Here is a 20490-nt window from a genome sequence, read left to right as displayed (position 1 = left end):
CCACGTTTTTTTGGAATCGCTCCCTCACTAATTCCACTTCGCTTATTTGATTTAAAGCCTGGGGGATTAATAATGTCAGGATCTAGTGTAGGATTTATAGTAATTGTAGGGTGGGGTTGGGCTCCGGGAAGAGTTAGCATACTAAAATCTACAGAATCACTAGGGTCCTTACTACTTGCCTGGGAAGTACAATTCAATATATTCAATGACTCAGAAAAATCATTAATGTCATCCACCAATGTGTCCGGCGTGGTGAATTCTGAGCTTACCACAGGCGACTTAGCCTGGGCCAAAGGGCCCATAGACGATCTCCGCACCCAGTCCAGCTCTTGGGATATTCGCCTTTCAAGGAACGTGATGTCCTCAATTAACAATGACCCTGCTTTCACGAAATAATTATCCAATGTTCCCTTTGATAAGGTCGTGGAAGCCATAGCACTTTTGCTCCTTGTCTCTCTTGTCGACATCTCTTCGTAAAGGGTCCTTTAATTATCCCTCTTGTTCCGGAAAAGATCTAAGGGGTATGGCCCTGGCCCGGCCTCTTCCGTCCTCTAACGGCCTCAAACGGCCCGCTCTTTGCCCGGTCTTCGCTCCGGGCGCGTTCCGCTGGCGCGTAGGGGCGGGGCTCATATACTGGTCAGGCGTAGAGAAAGGGGGAGGGGCCGGGAAGAGGATACAGGTGTGCTGGGTCAGCGCAACAGCGAGCACCCTGGTCCTCGCAGTCCCGGGATGGTACAGAACAGCCTCCCCAAATGCAGCGTCCTTTTAAAATCAGCGGTCCCAGGCAGGGAGAATGACCAGCTTCCAGGTGACCTGCGGTCAAATGCGGCGAGCGGCACCCGCGAAGCGGGGGCCGCGAGAGGTCAAATGCTTGATGGGGGAGGGGCCGGGAAGAGGACACAGGTGTGCTGGGTCAGTGCAACAGTGAGCACCCTGGTCCTCGCAGTCCCGGGATGCTACAGAACAGCCTCCCCAAATGCAGCGTCCTTTTAAAATCAGCGGTCCCAGGCAGGGAGAATGACCAGCTTCCAGGTGACCTGCGGTCAAATGCGGCGAGCGGCTCCCGCGAAGCGGGGGCCGCGAGAGGTCAAATGCTTGATGGGGGAGGGGCCGGGAAGAGGACACAGGTGTGCTGGGTCAGCGCAACAGCGAGCACCCTGGTCCTCGCAGTCCCGGGATGGTACAGAACAGCCTCCCCAAATGCAGCGTCCTTTTAAAATCAGCGGTCCCAGGCAGGGAGAATGACCAGCTTCCAGGTGACCTGCGGTCAAATGCGGCGAGCGGCTCCCGCGAAGCGGGGGCCGCGAGAGGTCAAATGCTTGATGGGGGAGGGGCCGGGAAGAGGACACAGGTGTGCTGGGTCAGCGCAACAGCGAGCACCCTGGTCCTCGCAGTCCCGGGATGGTACAGAACAGCCTCCCCAAATGCAGCGTCCTTTTAAAATCAGCGGTCCCAGGCAGGGAGAATGACCAGCTTCCAGGTGACCTGCGGTCAAATGCGGCGAGCGGCACCCGCGAAGCGGGGGCCGCGAGAGGTCAAATGCTTGATGGGGGAGGGGCCGGGAAGAGGACACAGGTGTGCTGGGTCAGTGCAACAGTGAGCACCCTGGTCCTCGCAGTCCCGGGATGCTACAGAACAGCCTCCCCAAATGCAGCGTCCTTTTAAAATCAGCGGTCCCAGGCAGGGAGAATGACCAGCTTCCAGGTGACCTGCGGTCAAATGCGGCGAGCGGCTCCCGCGAAGCGGGGGCCGCGAGAGGTCAAATGCTTGATGGGGGAGGGGCCGGGAAGAGGACACAGGTGTGCTGGGTCAGCGCAACAGCGAGCACCCTGGTCCTCGCAGTCCCGGGATGGTACAGAACAGCCTCCCCAAATGCAGCGTCCTTTTAAAATCAGCGGTCCCAGGCAGGGAGAATGACCAGCTTCCAGGTGACCTGCGGTCAAATGCGGCGAGCGGCTCCCGCGAAGCGGGGGCCGCGAGAGGTCAAATGCTTGATGGGGGAGGGGCCGGGAAGAGGACACAGGTGTGCTGGGTCAGCGCAACAGCGAGCACCCTGGTCCTCGCAGTCCCGGGATGGTACAGAACAGCCTCCCCAAATGCAGCGTCCTTTTAAAATCAGCGGTCCCAGGCAGGGAGAATGACCAGCTTCCAGGTGACCTGCGGTCAAATGCGGCGAGCGGCTCCCGCGAAGCGGGGGCCGCGGGAGGTCAAATGCTTGATGGGGGAGGGGCCGGGAAGAGGACACAGGTATGCTGGGTCAGCGCAACAGCGAGCACCCTGGTCCTCGCAGTCCCGGAATGGTACAGAACAGCCTCCCCAAATGCAGCGTCCTTTTAAAATCAGCGGTCCCAGGCAGGGAGAATGACCAGCTTCCAGGTGACCTGCGGTCAAATGCGGCGAGCGGCTCCCGCGAAGCGGGGGCCGCGAGAGGTCAAATGCTTGATGGGGGAGGGGCCGGGAAGAGGACACAGGTGTGCTGGGTCAGCGCAACAGCGAGCACCCTGGTCCTCGCAGTCCCGGGATGGTACAGAACAGCCTCCCCAAATGCAGCGTCCTTTTAAAATCAGCGGTCCCAGGCAGGGAGAATGACCAGCTTCCAGGTGACCTGCGGTCAAATGCGGCGAGCGGCTCCCGCGAAGCGGGGGCCGCGAGAGGTCAAATGCTTGATGGGGGAGGGGCCGGGAAGAGGACACAGGTGTGCTGGGTCAGCGCAACAGCGAGCACCCTGGTCCTCGCAGTCCCGGGATGGTACAGAACAGCCTCCCCAAATGCAGCGTCCTTTTAAAATCAGCGGTCCCAGGCAGGGAGAATGACCAGCTTCCAGGTGACCTGCGGTCAAATGCGGCGAGCGGCTCCCGCGAAGCGGGGGCCGCGAGAGGTCAAATGCTTGATGGGGGAGGGGCCGGGAAGAGGACACAGGTGTGCTGGGTCAGCGCAACAGCGAGCACCCTGGTCCTCGCAGTCCCGGGATGGTACAGAACAGCCTCCCCAAATGCAGCGTCCTTTTAAAATCAGCGGTCCCAGGCAGGGAGAATGACCAGCTTCCAGGTGACCTGCGGTCAAATGCGGCGAGCGGCACCCGCGAAGCGGGGGCCGCGAGAGGTCAAATGCTTGATGGGGGAGGGGCCGGGAAGAGGACACAGGTGTGCTGGGTCAGTGCAACAGTGAGCACCCTGGTCCTCGCAGTCCCGGGAGGCTACAGAACAGCCTCCCCAAATGCAGCGTCCTTTTAAAATCAGCGGTCCCAGGCAGGGAGAATGACCAGTTTCCAGGTGACCTGCGGTCAAATGCGGCGAGCGGCTCCCGCGAAGCGGGGGCCGCGAGAGGTCAAATGCTTGATGGGGGAGGGGCCGGGAAGAGGACACAGGTGTGCTGGGTCAGCGCAACAGCGAGCACCCTGGTCCTCGCAGTCCCGGGATGGTACAGAACAGCCTCCCCAAATGCAGCGTCCTTTTAAAATCAGCGGTCCCAGGCAGGGAGAATGACCAGCTTCCAGGTGACCTGCGGTCAAATGCGGCGAGCGGCTCCCGCGAAGCGGGGGCCGCGAGAGGTCAAATGCTTGATGGGGGAGGGGCCGGGAAGAGGACACAGGTGTGCTGGGTCAGCGCAACAGCGAGCACCCTGGTCCTCGCAGTCCCGGGATGGTACAGAACAGCCTCCCCAAATGCAGCGTCCTTTTAAAATCAGCGGTCCCAGGCAGGGAGAATGACCAGCTTCCAGGTGACCTGCGGTCAAATGCGGCGAGCGGCTCCCGCGAAGCGGGGGCCGCGAGAGGTCAAATGCTTGATGGGGGAGGGGCCGGGAAGAGGACACAGGTGTGCTGGGTCAGCGCAACAGCGAGCACCCTGGTCCTCGCAGTCCCGGGATGGTACAGAACAGCCTCCCCAAATGCAGCGTCCTTTTAAAATCAGCGGTCCCAGGCAGGGAGAATGACCAGCTTCCAGGTGACCTGCGGTCAAATGCGGCGAGCGGCTCCCGCGAAGCGGGGGCCGCGAGAGGTCAAATGCTTGATGGGGGAGGGGCCGGGAAGAGGACACAGGTGTGCTGGGTCAGCGCAACAGCGAGCACCCTGGTCCTCGCAGTCCCGGGATGGTACAGAACAGCCTCCCCAAATGCAGCGTCCTTTTAAAATCAGCGGTCCCAGGCAGGGAGAATGACCAGCTTCCAGGTGACCTGCGGTCAAATGCGGCGAGCGGCTCCCGCGAAGCGGGGGCCGCGAGAGGTCAAATGCTTGATGGGGGAGGGGCCGGGAAGAGGACACAGGTGTGCTGGGTCAGCGCAACAGCGAGCACCCTGGTCCTCGCAGTCCCGGGATGGTACAGAACAGCCTCCCCAAATGCAGCGTCCTTTTAAAATCAGCGGTCCCAGGCAGGGAGAATGACCAGCTTCCAGGTGACCTGCGGTCAAATGCGGCGAGCGGCTCCCGCGAAGCGGGGGCCGCGAGAGGTCAAATGCTTGATGGGGGAGGGGCCGGGAAGAGGACACAGGTGTGCTGGGTCAGTGCAACAGTGAGCACCCTGGTCCTCGCAGTCCCGGGATGGTACAGAACAGCCTCCCCAAATGCAGCGTCCTTTTAAAATCAGCGGTCCCAGGCAGGGAGAATGACCAGCTTCCAGGTGACCTGCGGTCAAATGTGGCGAGCGGCTCCCGCGAAGCGGGGGCCGCGAGAGGTCAAATGCTTGATGGGGGAGGGGCCGGGAAGAGGACACAGGTGTGCTGGGTCAGCGCAACAGCGAGCACCCTGGTCCTCGCAGTCCCGGGATGGTACAGAACAGCCTCCCCAAATGCAGCGTCCTTTTAAAATCAGCGGTCCCAGGCAGGGAGAATGACCAGCTTCCAGGTGACCTGCGGTCAAATGCGGCGAGCGGCTCCCGCGAAGCGGGGGCCGCGAGAGGTCAAATGCTTGATGGGGGAGGGGCCGGGAAGAGGACACAGGTGTGCTGGGTCAGCGCAACAGCGAGCACCCTGGTCCTCGCAGTCCCGGGATGGTACAGAACAGCCTCCCCAAATGCAGCGTCCTTTTAAAATCAGCGGTCCCAGGCAGGGAGAATGACCAGCTTCCAGGTGACCTGCGGTCAAATGCGGCGAGCGGCTCCCGCGAAGCGGGGGCCGCGAGAGGTCAAATGCTTGATGGGGGAGGGGCCGGGAAGAGGACACAGGTGTGCTGGGTCAGTGCAACAGTGAGCACCCTGGTCCTCGCAGTCCCGGGATGGTACAGAACAGCCTCCCCAAATGCAGCGTCCTTTTAAAATCAGCGGTCCCAGGCAGGGAGAATGACCAGCTTCCAGGTGACCTGCGGTCAAATGCGGCGAGCGGCTCCCGCGAAGCGGGGGTCGCGGGAGGTCAAATGCTTGATGGGGGAGGGGCCGGGAAGAGGACACAGGTATGCTGGGTCAGCGCAACAGCGAGCACCCTGGTCCTCGCAGTCCCGGAATGGTACAGAACAGCCTCCCCAAATGCAGCGTCCTTTTAAAATCAGCGGTCCCAGGCAGGGAGAATGACCAGCTTCCAGGTGACCTGCGGTCAAATGCGGCGAGCGGCTCCCGCGAAGCGGGGGCCGCGAGAGGTCAAATGCTTGATGGGGGAGGGGCCCGGAAGAGGACACAGGTGTGCTGGGTCAGCGCAACAGCGAGCACCCTGGTCCTCGCAGTCCCGGGATGGTACAGAACAGCCTCCCCAAATGCAGCGTCCTTTTAAAATCAGCGGTCCCAGGCAGGGAGAATGACCAGCTTCCAGGTGACCTGCGGTCAAATGCGGCGAGCGGCTCCCGCGAAGCGGGGGCCGCGAGAGGTCAAATGCTTGATGGGGGAGGGGCCGGGAAGAGGACACAGGTGTGCTGGGTCAGCGCAACAGCGAGCACCCTGGTCCTCGCAGTCCCGGGATGGTACAGAACAGCCTCCCCAAATGCAGCGTCCTTTTAAAATCAGCGGTCCCAGGCAGGGAGAATGACCAGCTTCCAGGTGACCTGCGGTCAAATGCGGCGAGTGGCACCCAGTAAGTATAGCACATCAGTGTCAAAGCATGACTCATTTAATCAACGCATAAGCAAAGACTGGATTCTAATGCTACTAAATCTTCACAACATGACAGGTTTTTAAAAAGTTATCTGTAAGCAAATACATGATCTCACCAAATGCTTCTCTCACACTGATCCCAAATACACACTAACTCACACTGTGATTCTAGACATGCACCACTATCCCTAGGAGTTTACCAAAACTCATTCACTACAGTGCAACTGGTAAGGGAACTGCACACAATCTACATGTTTCAGGACTGCACTTTTCTGTCAAAGCCTGACTCATTTAATCAAATCATAAGCCATAACTGTCTTCTAATGCTACTAAAACTTCACAACATGACAAGTTAAAACAGTTATTTGTCAGCAAATACACGATGTTACCAAATGCTTCTCTCACAGTGGTTCCCAAATGCACTCAGACTCACTGTGTGATTCTAGACAAACAACACTATCTCTTGCACTATACCAAAACACATTTCTTCATCTAGAAGTAGTACTACATTTTAGTATAGAAACATAACATAACTCATTTCACAAATTCATAAACAATGACTGGTTTCTAATTCTACCAAAATATAAAAAAAACTGCACAGTTATCTGTTTACAAACACATGAAAAACACAAATGCTCATCACAGAATGGTTTCTACATGCACACACACTGTAGAGAAAAAAAGGACTCCCTACACTTTAGCAGGAAAAATACATGAGTCTGATTAAAATCAAAATAGTCTACATACATCCCCTCACAATTAAATAACTAATCTTTCAAGTTCTTTTGTAGATTAAGAAGTAGATCACTCACCATATTTTCTTTTACAGAATCTCTGCACTGTGCACCTCTCAGCAAAAGCAAAGAATGAAAAAGTTTCCCTTTCATTTTCCACACATATACATGTAAACATCAAATCACAATCCTTCGCACATAAACTCAAAAGAAAACACACATTTCTATTGGTTAAACATTTCAACCCTTTCCAACTGAAATACATTTCAACCCTTCCCCCAATCTGCCTTCTGCCTGTTACCATAGAAACAGGTCATGGAACACTGCACTGAGATCACGGGTCACAAGTTCAGCACACAATGTTCCTACACAAGACAGGAAGTGTGCTTGACTTTTCAACATATCAGCTTATCATATATAATGTTCCTTACAATCTGTTTTTGTTAACCAATAACAATCATACCTTTAAAAAACAGAAATATACACCCTACCTCTCAGTGTAGAAAGTTGTCATACAACCAATGATTTCTTGTCGTTTTTCAAAAAACGTTGCCGTGGATCCGCGCACCCACCGCGAGAGAATCCGTGCATCCAACGCGATAGGATGCGCACACCGTGCCCGCATTTCCCCGTGTTTTTTTTTTTTTTAAAGGGGGCCCCAGGGGATCCTTCTGGGACCCCCTAAGCACATCTAGAGGGTCAGAGTATTTCCACTCTGCCCCCTTTATATGTTTTACACACTTACTCCCCTTCCATCTTCTGCCTCGCTTCTACCGAGGCAGAAAATGGCCGCCAACATTTCATGGTTTCGAATGTAGAGGGACACTCGACAGCCAATTAGCATTCAGCGCGCGATCGGGAAAGTGCGTGCTCGGTTCGGGGAGGGTGCGCTTACGGTGCGGGTAGGGTCGCGGATCCTCCCCGGCCATAGATATATCTATCTTTTTAACTCTAATTTTCTCAGGAACTACTGAACAGATTCACACCATATATGCAAAAGGCACGAGTCCGAACTGAGGACTACTTCTTTGCCAAATTTGGTGTCATTCCGTTCAGCGGTTCGGGCTGTAGCTGCGACAACAGATCCTATGGGAAACTGCATGGGGAAAACGCGTTTTGGGACCCCCCTTTTTTCTCGGCCCCCGCTTGACGGATCACCGCAAAACTTTCAGGGTAGGAGCGGAGCAGAGCTGGCCAAAAGTTTGGAAACTTTCGCGAATATTCATCAACCGGCGCCAAAGATATTCCCAATAGAATGTTGCGGATTTCCTATGGAAAATAGGTCCTAACTATAACTATCTACTGGCGACCGCCAGTAGATTATATATATAAATATAAAACGTAGATTCCGCTGTAGGTTTTCTTTCTGAAAAAGATATTAAAAAGTGATGTGAAAAAAGTGAGCCAAGTTCCGTGAGTGGTTGAATCATTCTAAGCAATTACCTGGGGACTAGGCTCCCACTTGGGGGGAATAATATATTTTTCCCACCCTGTAAAAAATGGTTTTCGATCGATCCCCACACAACCTATGGTTGTTGCTTCTGTCCGCAGGAACAGGAAGCAGGCAGCCTCCCTCCCCTGACCTAAGCCAATCACAACGCTGCAATGGCAGCGTTGTGATTGGTTGGGACGCCGACCACACAGGCGGCTATGGGGAGGCCATTTTCTCCACGTAGGCTGCATGCAGCCTACATGGAGAAAACAGAGAGTGCGCATGACTGGTTTGGACGGACCCAGAGGGCCGACCACACATTCATGGCCCACAGCATTGGGTAGGTCACTCCTCCCCTGCCCTCGAGCAGACCCGCCCACCCACCTGCCCCTAACCAAACCTTTCTGCTTTCACGCGGTGCGAGAAGCAGAAACATAAAATGGCATTTATAATACCATTTTATGTTTCTGCTTCTCGCACTGCAAGAAAGCAGTGGGGCGACACTCCTCCGCCCACATGGAGGAGACGCCCCTGGTAATGTGTAAAGTAGTTATTCAGCACTCAAACAGTAATAATGGGCAAACACAATACAGTAAAAAAAAAAAAAAAATTTAAAAGTACATTCCATTAGATAAAATGACACCAAAATGACAAAAATTCCAATATGTAGTATCAACATTATGAGTTAGCACTTCAGGTGAAAATAGCACCAAAAAGCAGAAAGTACCACCCATGGTTATCTGGTCAAGCTGGACCAGGTCAAAGTCACAAGTTCAGGCCGACCATGATAGAGAGAGGGTCGTGTATAGGGACCAAGTTTGTTCGGTCTAGAGTTTACCTTTTCACACAGTCCACACACAAAGCCGCAGCCGGAACCTCGGGTTGGAGAGAGCCAAGGGGAGTTATTTGCTGGCGTGAAGAGGAGGTCACCGTCAGAGTGTCGCGTTGGCAGAAGACATGGCCAGTCACAGGTTGATGTTGCCGGTACGAAAAGCTCGCTCATGAAGAGCTGAAATCTTCTGGATTTTCACCTGTAGTTCAGTTTTTTGCAGTTTGTAGGTTGGAGGAGTACACTCTCAAGCCAGCCATGAGTCCAGGACCTGGTTGGGCACCTCTTGGGGATCAGGACTAACTCCAGAAGAGGCTAGCAGTAAGGGTTTGACAGGTCCAGTTGGGGCTGGTCAGCAGGGCATTTGCAGTGAAAAGCCTCGGGAAGCTTTTTGTGTCACTGTAGCTCAAACCGGTCAGTCAACTGACATTTCTGGAATTTCTGGGTTCAAGGCAATCCAGTCCAGTCCTTTTGAATTGTTCACAGGTCCAGGAGTGTTGCTATTTTGTGTTCAAAATAATGTATTGAATTTTATGATAAACAATGACAATACAGAAAAGAGTACTGAAAAAGCACCTTAAAAGAATCTATTAAGAACAATATATATAAAATATAAAAAGTACAATATAGTGAGAGGAATAACAAATTATAAAAGGAGTGGGAGAAGAGAATATAACATTATTATATAAAACAATTTTCATTAATAACAGAGCTACATATGGATATCATATACTAGTAATAATTAATAAAGAAGATGAAATTATAGGTAAGAAGCAATATAATCATCAATCGGTTGCCAAAATAAATAATAAGAAGGGTTATTATGAACAATGCCAGACAAAGATAAATTAGCACCTCTTCTTGTAAAAATAATCCAGGACCACCAAATATGACACTATAGTAAAGATACATCTTTCCAACATGCAGTAATAGACTTTAAAGCAGATGATAATAAAAAACTGAAAAGGTTACATTGTAAATCAGACAATTTTGTAGAAAGCGCATTGGATTTACAAAATATTAAATGAAAGCATTTCAGAAAAATTGAATATTTTTTTTATGACATCCCAAACTTCCGTCCAAAAAGAATGAAGAACATTACAGTCAAAAAATCATATTTTTTAATGAGCCTGGACATAAATTACAATGCCAACAATTCAAGTTGGGTATAAGTTTAGCTTGAAATAACTTTAATGGAGTCCATAAGCAGTTAAAAAGAATAAAAGAATTCGTTTGATAGAGCGATACAGGTAACCATATTTTCTTCCATATATCAAGAGAGAAAGATGTAAAAAGTATCAAGAGATAAAGATGTAGAAATTAGGAGTGTTGCTTTTATAACCAGTGCCAGCCTGTTTGGGAGGTCACTCTCTTCGTCTACCTCTAAACTGGTTCTGGTCAGTTGCTTCTCTTTCCCTGGGCTTGTCTCCAAACTGCCTATGGTGGCAAAGGGCAGGCAGGCAGGCCCAGGTGTTGGCTGCATTTGTCAGTGACAGAGAAGGTAGCGTCAGAAATCAGGAAGGGGATGGGCACAGCCCTCAGGCTATCCTTTGAAGCCCAGGAAGGGCAGAGTATGACCCCTCAGGCCATCAAGACAGAAATATATGTTTTTTCATACGTAGGAGGGCAACAATGTAATATTTTTCTATTCTACTGGCCATTCAATTTAGTAGCAGTAATCACTTTTTTTCCAATCATGTAAACCAAGTCTCTTTTTTCAAACCTTCAAGTAAATCATCACACTTTGAGTGTTATCTTAAGATCCTTTATTCAATTTCAACAACATCACTTTTTTGGGCAGACCCACGAAACACATTTTATCCCTTATAGGGACTTCATCAGGGCCGTCCCAATTGACGAGCTAAAAGCTCCTATTATGACATGCAATTGCTCAAGCAAACTTGATCATTAAAAAGGATTTTAAATTACAATCCAAATGAGTGGAAGAAGTACTTGTCCACCTACTCCAAAAATGATTTATCACTTATCAAGTGTAATAAGGTAACCCAGTGTTTATGGGAGAGGTAGCCCTGCTACAGTGAAAAAGGACTTGAGGAGTTTTTCCAATGTCCGGAAATGTAAAATGTAAATACACATGTCCTACTTTTTAAAAATCATGCACTCTGCCCTCTGAGCTTTTAGATCTTACCTTGAGGGTGACTTATAAGTATTAACAAGCATTGGCAAAGCCAATGGTCTTGGCAATGCCTGAGCTATTGCATTGTCAATGTGGAACGCATAGCTGAAGCTGTCTGGACCTTACACCTTGAAAGCGTTCACAGGAGAAACCCATATCTCAATTGCTAATTGATATTGTGCTTAAATGCTATTCAAATGTGCTGAATGTGAAAAAAAACTTTCCTGTTGGCTTAGCCAGTGTGCAGCATGGTGTCTGTTCCTCTCCCCTCCGATTTACAGGGAAGAGAGGGACCGGGATAAAAAATAAAAATAAAAAAAATAAACAGGTTGGATGCATATTTGCAATTTCTGTGGCTGACACTCCATCAAAGGGGCAATGAAATGGGAAGTGGAGGAAATGGATGGTTAACCTCTAAATGTTTTTCATCTGAAGGAGACTGGAAAAAAGCTAAAGTTACTTGTTTGTCTCTGAGGTAATGTTATAAATTTTCAGTGAGTTGGATTTCCTGCCAGTGAAAGTTGATGAGCCTGCATTTGGGTCTGACTGGAGCAGTGATTTCTGAAATGAAAAAGCACCCGAGCAACAACTGCCTCAGCCCAAACCCCACAGCAGACCTGTTTTTGTCTGCTTCTGCTGTAGTGTGCTCCATTGCAACTTCTGTAGCAGAAGCTTGGAGATTATGTTTAAAAGAGAGGTGAACCGTGGATAAACTTTTACTTATGAAACACAATGAAATGTTGAAAAAGTCACAAAATAATGCAGAAACAATATGACAGTGGGTGAGAAAGGGAATAAACAAAGTCAAACATTCCTGCATGGTTGATCTGCAGTCAGAAAGAAGTAACGGGCTTGGGGGTAGGTGGGAGAAGACGCATTGTGAAAACACAAGCACATGTATGAAGTGTTCAATTTCCATTTCAGATTTATTTTCAATAATGAAGCACAACAACATTTTTTAAAAGTCACAAAAGGGTACAGAAACAGTGTGAGGACCAGTGAGGAAGGGAATAAACAGTCACACCTTATTGCATGATCAATCTGCAGATGAAAATAAGTACCAGACTTGGGGCGGATGAGAGGAGGAGACGGAGCTTGTGAACACACAGAGTGCTCCAAGACAAAGAAAAAAGTAGTTCCCAAAATGGGAGTAGTGGATGGAAAACAAGTACTTGGTCCATGCTCAGGGGGAGGGACAAACACAGGAAAAGGTATGACGCATTCATAACGTGGACAGATGGAGATTAAAAATATGAGAGCGACGATGGAGCGAGCAAAATGGGAAGCCTATGGGTGGACTGCAGCCCACAGATTAAACACAACACGTCTCTTTGAGACAGCGCATGCACGGTCCAGCTGAGACCGAAAAAGAAAGGTTTAGACCTGGCAAAAGGTTACTTTGCCAGGTCAAAATGGCAGTTTAAAACTGCATACACAGGCTGCAGTGACAGGCCTGACACATGTTTAACAGTTCTACTTTAATGGGTGGTACAATGTGAGTTGTAGCCCACTTATAACATTTTATTTACAGGCCATGGGTACATCTAGTGGCATTTACTAGGAACTTAAATGCGAATGGAAAATACCACTCAGATGTACACCCTTTTTTACCATGTGTACGGGACAGAGCACAAGCACTTTACTTCTGGTTAGCAGGGGTAAAGTGCACAGTGTTCTAATTCCAGAAAAATGGGTTCCACAAAACAAGGTAGTGAAGTCAAAAACAAATCTGGGGGAATACCATGCCAAAGCAAAGGGGTCAGGTCTAACAGGTATACAAACTATTCAGGATGTAGTCTGATCTGTGCAAGAATGTAGACCTCCCTACAAAGAGACTGTGGGTGGGAGACAATACCAAACAAGACCTGATTATTCTGATGCTTTCAGGTAAAGTAAATATAATTGAATTACAAACATAAGCTCTTGAATTTAAATGTCCTCGCTCATTTGTATTACACCCCAGAATTGATGTGTAAATTTGATGTGACTGCTAGTGCGAAATGCTGGTGGTGCCCCCATCAGCCCTGTAGGTTTGTCAGTACCCAAGAACATCTGTTTTTTTTCATGAAGACAATAGCTTGCTGGAGGGTATTTTAGGACATCCCATACATCTATCCCCCATGGTGGTGCTTTTGGGGTATGTACCAGATTCCTCTACATATTAGAGAAGACGCACAATGCTCTTGTTGCTACTAGTGAAATGCAGGGTTGCTATGTCCTAGTTGGAGTGGACCCCCACCCCTTCTGTTAAAGTCTACATAAAAGACACAGCCTTCTGCAATTATTGTGCAGACTGCTATGCACCAATGCTGCCTACATACTGCCAACCCATTCGGGAACCCCTTTCAACTTATGTTGAGAGAAGGGCCTAGACCAAATTATCAGTGGACTCCGACCCTCATAGGGGACCCAATGTGAGTTAACCTTGGCTCAAGATATTTGACGAACGGAGATATTCTTTATGTAAGGGTAGATGTAGAACTAGGTCATTCTTTGCAGTGATTGAGAACTGATTTATTCCTGATCGCCATTACAATTTGCCAGACTAATTTGCGCTCCCAGTATGGAGAGGGGGAACAAGGCATGACTCTGCATAGTCTTCATTGAGATGCCCATAGCACAACCATGCTCCTGGAAAGTTCTGCTACAAATGCACCCAGTTTCAACTAAAACTGATTTTATCCTGGGCTGCCTTTCACAACAAGTGATCATCAAGTCTGGGAGACTTCAAAGGAAGCAGCAGTCGGGCCCCCAGTATCAAGCCATGCTTCGATACCATGACTTTAAATAATAGGTATTACAGAAAGCTATCAATTTTTAATTACACCCAAGAATCCGGCGTTAGGGATAGATCTAAATCGTACTTCCCAGAAATAAAAATGTGATCCCTCTTCTTACAGTGACCTTGAATTTTTCTTTCTGCTCTGATAAGGTCCTTAAGATATGGAAGGAAACTGTGGTGAAACCACTATTAAAGAAACTGCATATGGATCCATCTCTTGAATCAAACTACACAACTAAAGCCATAATTCTCCCGCTGGCTAAGAGTGGCAAGAAATAGTTAGCTAAATGGCTTTCCAATCACCTAGAACAAAATAGCCTGTTGTATTCTGCTCTAACTGGTTTTTGACCCAGCGTAGGTACTGAATAGGCCTTAAAATCCATACAAAGTGACTTTAACTCTAGTTTAGATAACAGTTACCCAGCTAGTTTCTTAATGTGGCTCTCTCAGCCGCTTTCATCACGGTCAAGCACTCTAATATGGTCCAACATTCAGCATATGTTGACTTGAGAGTGGTTCTCTTCCTTTCCTGAAGATTGTCATCAAGCTCGGTCACTGAGCAGATTTAGATTGAAAAATATGCAAATTAACCATGGAGTTCCTCGCTGTCACTTAACCTATTTATCATTTATATTCGACCCTTGATTCACATGCTTCGTTCTTTTGGTTTAGGATGTATGTCGAATGCTGAAGACACTCGTTTCTCAGATTTGATCATCCCGTGGAAGAAATTCAGGGTTTTTTTTAAGTCTTGTTTACTAGTCATTCGGATATGAATGGGAATAACAGGTTTAAACTTAATAAAGGGAAAAGTTAGACTCTGATTGGGGGACCCCAGCTCTCCCTGGGCTGCTGGTTTGCAGCCTTCTGACATGGGCACTTCTTCCATGCTTGCAGATGTAGTAAAACATCTCTGTTTTAAGATGAACAGAGAACTTACTCTAGAAGCCTAGGTCAATGAAGTGTTATCCTCGTGAACACATCAATTAAAACTTCTGAGAAAAAAACCTAAAAGTAATTTTACTAAAACGCAGACCAACTGTAGTGGCAACTTAACATCATTTGTAAGATTGATTATGCAGATGCCTGTTATTTGCCCTACCTCAAACATTTGGCCCGTTTACAACTAGTCCATAACACCGCTGTTAGACTGGCATCTGGACTGCAAACATTTGATCACATCTCAGAGGCCATGCATAAGCTACGTTGGGTATCAGACAGGCAGAGGGTATAGTTCAAGGCAGTTTGCTGGCTCAATAGATACTTTATGGTATAAGGGCGCCTGCTCTTAAGTCACCTTAATAGGAAATATGACCCTGATAGACAACATTCCACTTCTGCTAAGGTTTTAGCAGAAATAAGAACTGCACATTTGGGAGGGAGATCTTTTTCAATGCTGGCAGCAAAATCTTGGAAGCAACTGCCTAGGATTCTGCAATTAATCACGGACAATAGCACCTTCCACCAGAAGTTTAAAATGCATCTTTTTGGTTAATCTGCTAAGGGCTTTATCTCACTGGGCCTAGAGGTTTAGTTTTCTTTATCTTTTTTTCTGTTCTCTCTTCTGCTCACTGTTGTCATGCTCTCAGCGCAAAGATACTAGTCTTCAGGTGTACATCATGCTCTATAAGTAACTCTTTCATTTATTCATGTACCAATAATATCCAATTGTGAGGACGTTTTCATAAAAAACAAATACTTATGAATACTCAATTAGAACTTCTTTCAGATGCTGCCAGTCAGCAGCTGCCCCGTCCCCGTCCTGACGCTCGCGACGGAGTTATTGAAAAATCAAAAGGTAATACATTACTGTATTACCATTTTATTTTTCATCTCTGTGGCCTGGGGGGCATTTCAATAGGTGGGGCGACACTCCTCCGCCTTAACGGAGGAGCTGCCCCTTTATCTGAATACAGTATGTTAGCCTGACAACTGCAAAGGGGACTTGGGATGGCCCATGCCTAAAACATTGCTTAAAATAAAAAAATAAAAAAATAAACTATGTCCATTTTTGGTGGGCAGATGAATAATGTATAGAAAGACACAAATTTGATTTTAAATGGGTGCACTTCACGCCGCCCCACCATGATGCTAGTCACAACTTGAAAACACCACATTTTCAATATCTCTTACGAGCAGAGACGAGAGAATCTGGCCAAACCACTTCCAACTTTGCTATTCAATTAAGCCTAACTACAAATTTACAGCCATTCCTTCTTGATCCTCTCGTACTGTGTAAATATGGAATTTCAACTGTTCTCTCAATATACATCAAATAAACTTAAGAAAGAAATTAAGACCAAATTCTGCATGCTCAGTGAAGGTTTTATAATTAACATTGGTCTAAACCTGGAGCTCTTTTCACTACATTATCCACTTAAAATGTTTAACAATTGGCTCATGAAAACCCTTATAACTTACATTTTGATATAATATAATGTATCTCACCTTACGAAAAAGTCTTTGGCTCCCACCTCCTGCAGATGTTGGGTAATAAATGTAAACATTGTGGTCCTCTGCACTGACTGGTTTTTCAACAAATGGCTTTTGGAATATTTCCCCGTTCACCTCCACGTGATCTTCTCCTTCAATCATATTACATTCTATGGAAAAAGGAACATAACAGAAATGCGCATACCAGATTTTTCTCGATCAAATATTGAGGTCAAGAAAAAAAAATATACTATAAATCAATATTTTCCTAAAAGGCCTTTTTGAGTAAACGGACAATACTCCTCCAGTAAGCTTCTCAAACCACAGTACATCTACAACTACTGAAAGCACCACCATATCTTTAAGTTTCTTTTTTAACTAAACACACAAAAAGCAGCATCTTCTAAATTGCTAGTTTCAGTAAGCAAAAATAATGAAGTGGCACAGGACGTAAACAAGTAAAATAAAGATGCAAATATTATTAAAACAGGGAAGATGGCAGTCGCATCTCAGAGCTCCCGCCAGATCCCCAAGAACCATGCTCCATCCGGGTCATCCAGCGCCCACAGGCAACCACGACACTAACCCTCATCAGGAGAACCGCTTATCTTGATCTGGGAGCATTTCTGGCAAAGTTTTTGGCCACACTGCGAGGCTGTCAACGCATTGAGGCCAGAGCCAACTGTGTGGAAGCTGGCCTATCGCTCTCCTGAACTGGCCCAGGAAGTCTTCCCACCGCCAGAGCCTGTGGCTGGATAGGGCAGAGGATGCAGAGGGTCATGCACGCCATAATATTGTGTGCAGTGTAGGGATGCGGGAGGGCACGAAATAGTCCAACCCAGCGTTGTTATCGAACAAGGGCTCCAGGCGATGGTTGCACCGCAAAGTCTCTCTGCCTTATCCACTGTTGAACGGGCACAAAGGGTGCTAACACGCCGCCCACCGCCAGGAACACCACCATGGCCCATTGTTGCGCGTATTCTCAACTTTAGAGATCTGGATGTCCTGACACAGAAGCCAGGGAGAAAGAACACATTCTTCTGGACAACGCAACTGTGTCACTTCTCCCAGACAACACACTGGAGGTTCTGTGCCGCCTTCCTGGCTGCCAAGAAACATCTACGGGCTGAAGAGCTTCTGTATGCGCTGATGACTCCAGTCAGCTTGAGTGGCCCACGATTACCAAAATGTTTTTTTGATACCACAGAGGGTATATGGGACTGGTTGGAGCAATACTACCCCAATGCATGCCATCCTCCGGGGGGGGGCCTACTGCTACATCGCGGAGTACTCTCCCAGAGGAGGGCCTCTACGTCGGTCCCCTCTCCTATCCCTGGTAACACCCATAAACACACATTGCACTACCCAGTTGGAGATAAATGAGGCTTTCTGTGTATACTATACTCGGCTGTATGAAGCTTACTCCTCCCAGTCCTCCACAGACGTAGAGGCTTTCCTGTGTGATCGGAGGCTTCCACAGGTCTCAGCAGTGAAGGGAACGGAACTGGGAGCCCTGCTCACCTGGCAAACTACGCCAAACAATCAGACACATGGCAAGTAACAAAACACTGGGAATAGATGGTATACTCATTGAATTTTATTCCACGTACGCTCCCCAGATGGTTCCGCAACTGGAGAAACTTTACAAAGCCTTGCTTGACGAGCTCACTGCCACCTATCACTTGCCAGGCCCTGGTTACCTCTTTACTTAAACCTGGACGGACCCCAGAAGACCCGTCTTCTTATAGGCCACTCTCCCTTCTGACCCCAGTGTATAAAATACTAAGTAAAGTACGGACGCGATGTCTGCTCCCCCTACTTTCTGACCGGATCCATATTGACCATTGTGGTTCCGTTCTGTGCTGAAGCACCTCTAAACATACAACGTGTTTATCAAGTGATGGAGACAACACAAGAATAATACCCAAACGAGGGATGCCTTTCCCTAGACCTCCAACAGGGATTTCATTCCCTGGGATGAGATTATGTGTTCTTGATACTGCTCAAATTCAACATTCCTCTCACCTTCATCATTTGGGTTAAGCTCCTCCATACTAATCCCACAGCGAGGACCATAACTGGTACTCATATATCGTCACAATACCTGATCTCTAGAGGGACTTGATAGGGCTGCCCATTATCCCCAATTTTGTTTGTTCTAGCAATGGAACCCCTGTCACAGAATCACAGGCAGGAGGCTACAGATTGAGGCATCCCACGAGGGCCTCAGACCAACGCAGTTTTGTTATAGGCGGACAACATAAGAGTATACACTTGGGTCCTCGGCATGGATCTCACATCTATGTCCACTATATTTTGGACCTTTGGTGCCCTGTCTGGCCTACAAGTCAATCATACTAAATAACAAGCATTTTCATTTCGAGACGCTATGCCTCACGAAACGGCAGGCGCGCAACGCCCACTGGGCACAAAATGCTTCAGGCCCCCCCCCCCCCCCCCCCGTTATGTGTCAGCCCGGGCTGAGACAACTTCCCCGGGTGGCGACCGTCTTACTGCAGCCGCACCCGAGTACTTCAGAGGTCTTTAAAAGACCATTTACTTGTTAACGAGGCTTTGTTGTGTTTTCACCCCTTCTTAGAGCCCCTGCATCTCCACTCTGCCTATTGCTGGAAGAATTCGCCCCCCCCCCCCCCCCGAAATTTTTATCAGTCTCCTCCCCTTTGAAATTTGGCTCTAGTTGCGCTTCTGCGAAACGGTGTTCCTGGGCACCCAGACCATACCAGATGCACATCTTACATTTTGTTACGCATGCAACCAGGTCTACAGATATCTATGGATTTGTTGGATGGGAACCTGCTGAAAGTCATCCAGTCAAGACTTGTGATCTACTCCATCATACGGGCGCATAATTCTCATCATACATGTGTTTTGCACAGTACATAATTATCTGGAAATTACTGTTTGCAGATTAAAATCGATCATTATTGCCATGACAATACTTACATTAACTAATTTTCACTGTTCATTGCCATCACTATTCTTGGTTATATTATACAATTAATTGGGAATCGCCTGCCACCATTGATTGGGGTCCGCCTTTTGGTGCGGTACCTTTATTGCACTCAATGTACTGAGTATCTATACTGTGCTTCATTAAAGCCCAAGGGGGCAACCACCTGGGTCTCAATTAATAATGCTGGCTATTTTAACCAGGAACAATTGTACAAAATCTCAACATCATACCATTTGTACACTTCCTTATCTAAATTTTACTGCTCCTTGACATTCAATTTCATGATTATTCGTGCCTCTCCTTGGCCTTAATCTATCAGTATTTAATCATAATCATCATTTGGTACTTCCTCTAATTGACCTACATGTACTCAGTATGAACTGTGTGCTAAATTCAGCTCAAGTGGGCACCACTTAAAAACTCCGGTGCTGATGCTTGGGCAATAACCATTGTAGGCAATTTCCGTTTAAAACAAAGCAAAAGCAATAAACCCTGTACGTAATCATCACGTCATGGAAATTCAGCATACATCTTGATATTCTCATCTTAACCATGGCAACATAGGAGTCGGTAAGTTGCAAGCTAATATTTAGCGATGAATTTTAATCACAAGAGATCGGGTTTTGGTATTGCATGATATATGCTTGAACCCAAGCGCAGTCTTATTTATTTATTTCATATTATTTTGCTCTACATACATTTGGGAACTCGTTTTCAATTTTGTTTTTCTTTTGAAGTGATGTTCACTGGTCAACACAAGTTTTTTTCATTATTGCATGGTCACTTACTTTTACCATTTTTCACACAACAGCATATGTAATTTCTGAGGCAGAAAACACCAATGGAGTTGTTAGTATTAAACACTGCAAAAATGTGAGTTACGTAGATGATGGACCGACTTGTTTTTCATGGGTTTTTTTCAGTTATAAACAACAGCCCCTGAAGAAGGGAGAGCATCCCGAAATGCATTGGGCAGTTTGTTCTGTGATGATTGAGCAGTTTGTTCTGTGATGATCATAATAACAGAAATCCAAGATTCATTGTATGATTAATATGCAATTTGCAATAACTGGATATTATCAACAAAATTGTTTTAGACTACAGGAGTGGTCTGTGTATTAGAGAGGACTACACCACATACGTTTGAAGTTTCAT

General features: G+C 47.6%; 1 protein-coding gene across 2 annotated transcripts in view; it reads right to left on the bottom strand.

Annotated features, from left to right (window-relative positions):
• Window positions 1-20490, bottom strand: part of PPIP5K2 (diphosphoinositol pentakisphosphate kinase 2) — a 1583220-nt gene that overhangs the window by 1257943 nt on the left and 304787 nt on the right. For both annotated transcript variants that reach the window (XM_085632565.1, XM_085632566.1), the window contains exon 6: window positions 16377-16531. In XM_085632565.1, the coding sequence (XP_085488691.1) occupies window positions 16377-16531 (155 nt within the window). The remainder of the gene's footprint in view (window positions 1-16376; window positions 16532-20490) is intronic.

This window comes from Triturus cristatus, chromosome 2_1, assembly GCF_964204655.1.
Source record: "Triturus cristatus chromosome 2_1, aTriCri1.1, whole genome shotgun sequence".
Classification (NCBI taxonomy): Eukaryota; Metazoa; Chordata; class Amphibia; order Caudata; family Salamandridae; genus Triturus; species Triturus cristatus.
Note: the sequence above shows the minus strand (reverse complement) of the source record. Positions and strands in the feature narration are given on the sequence as shown.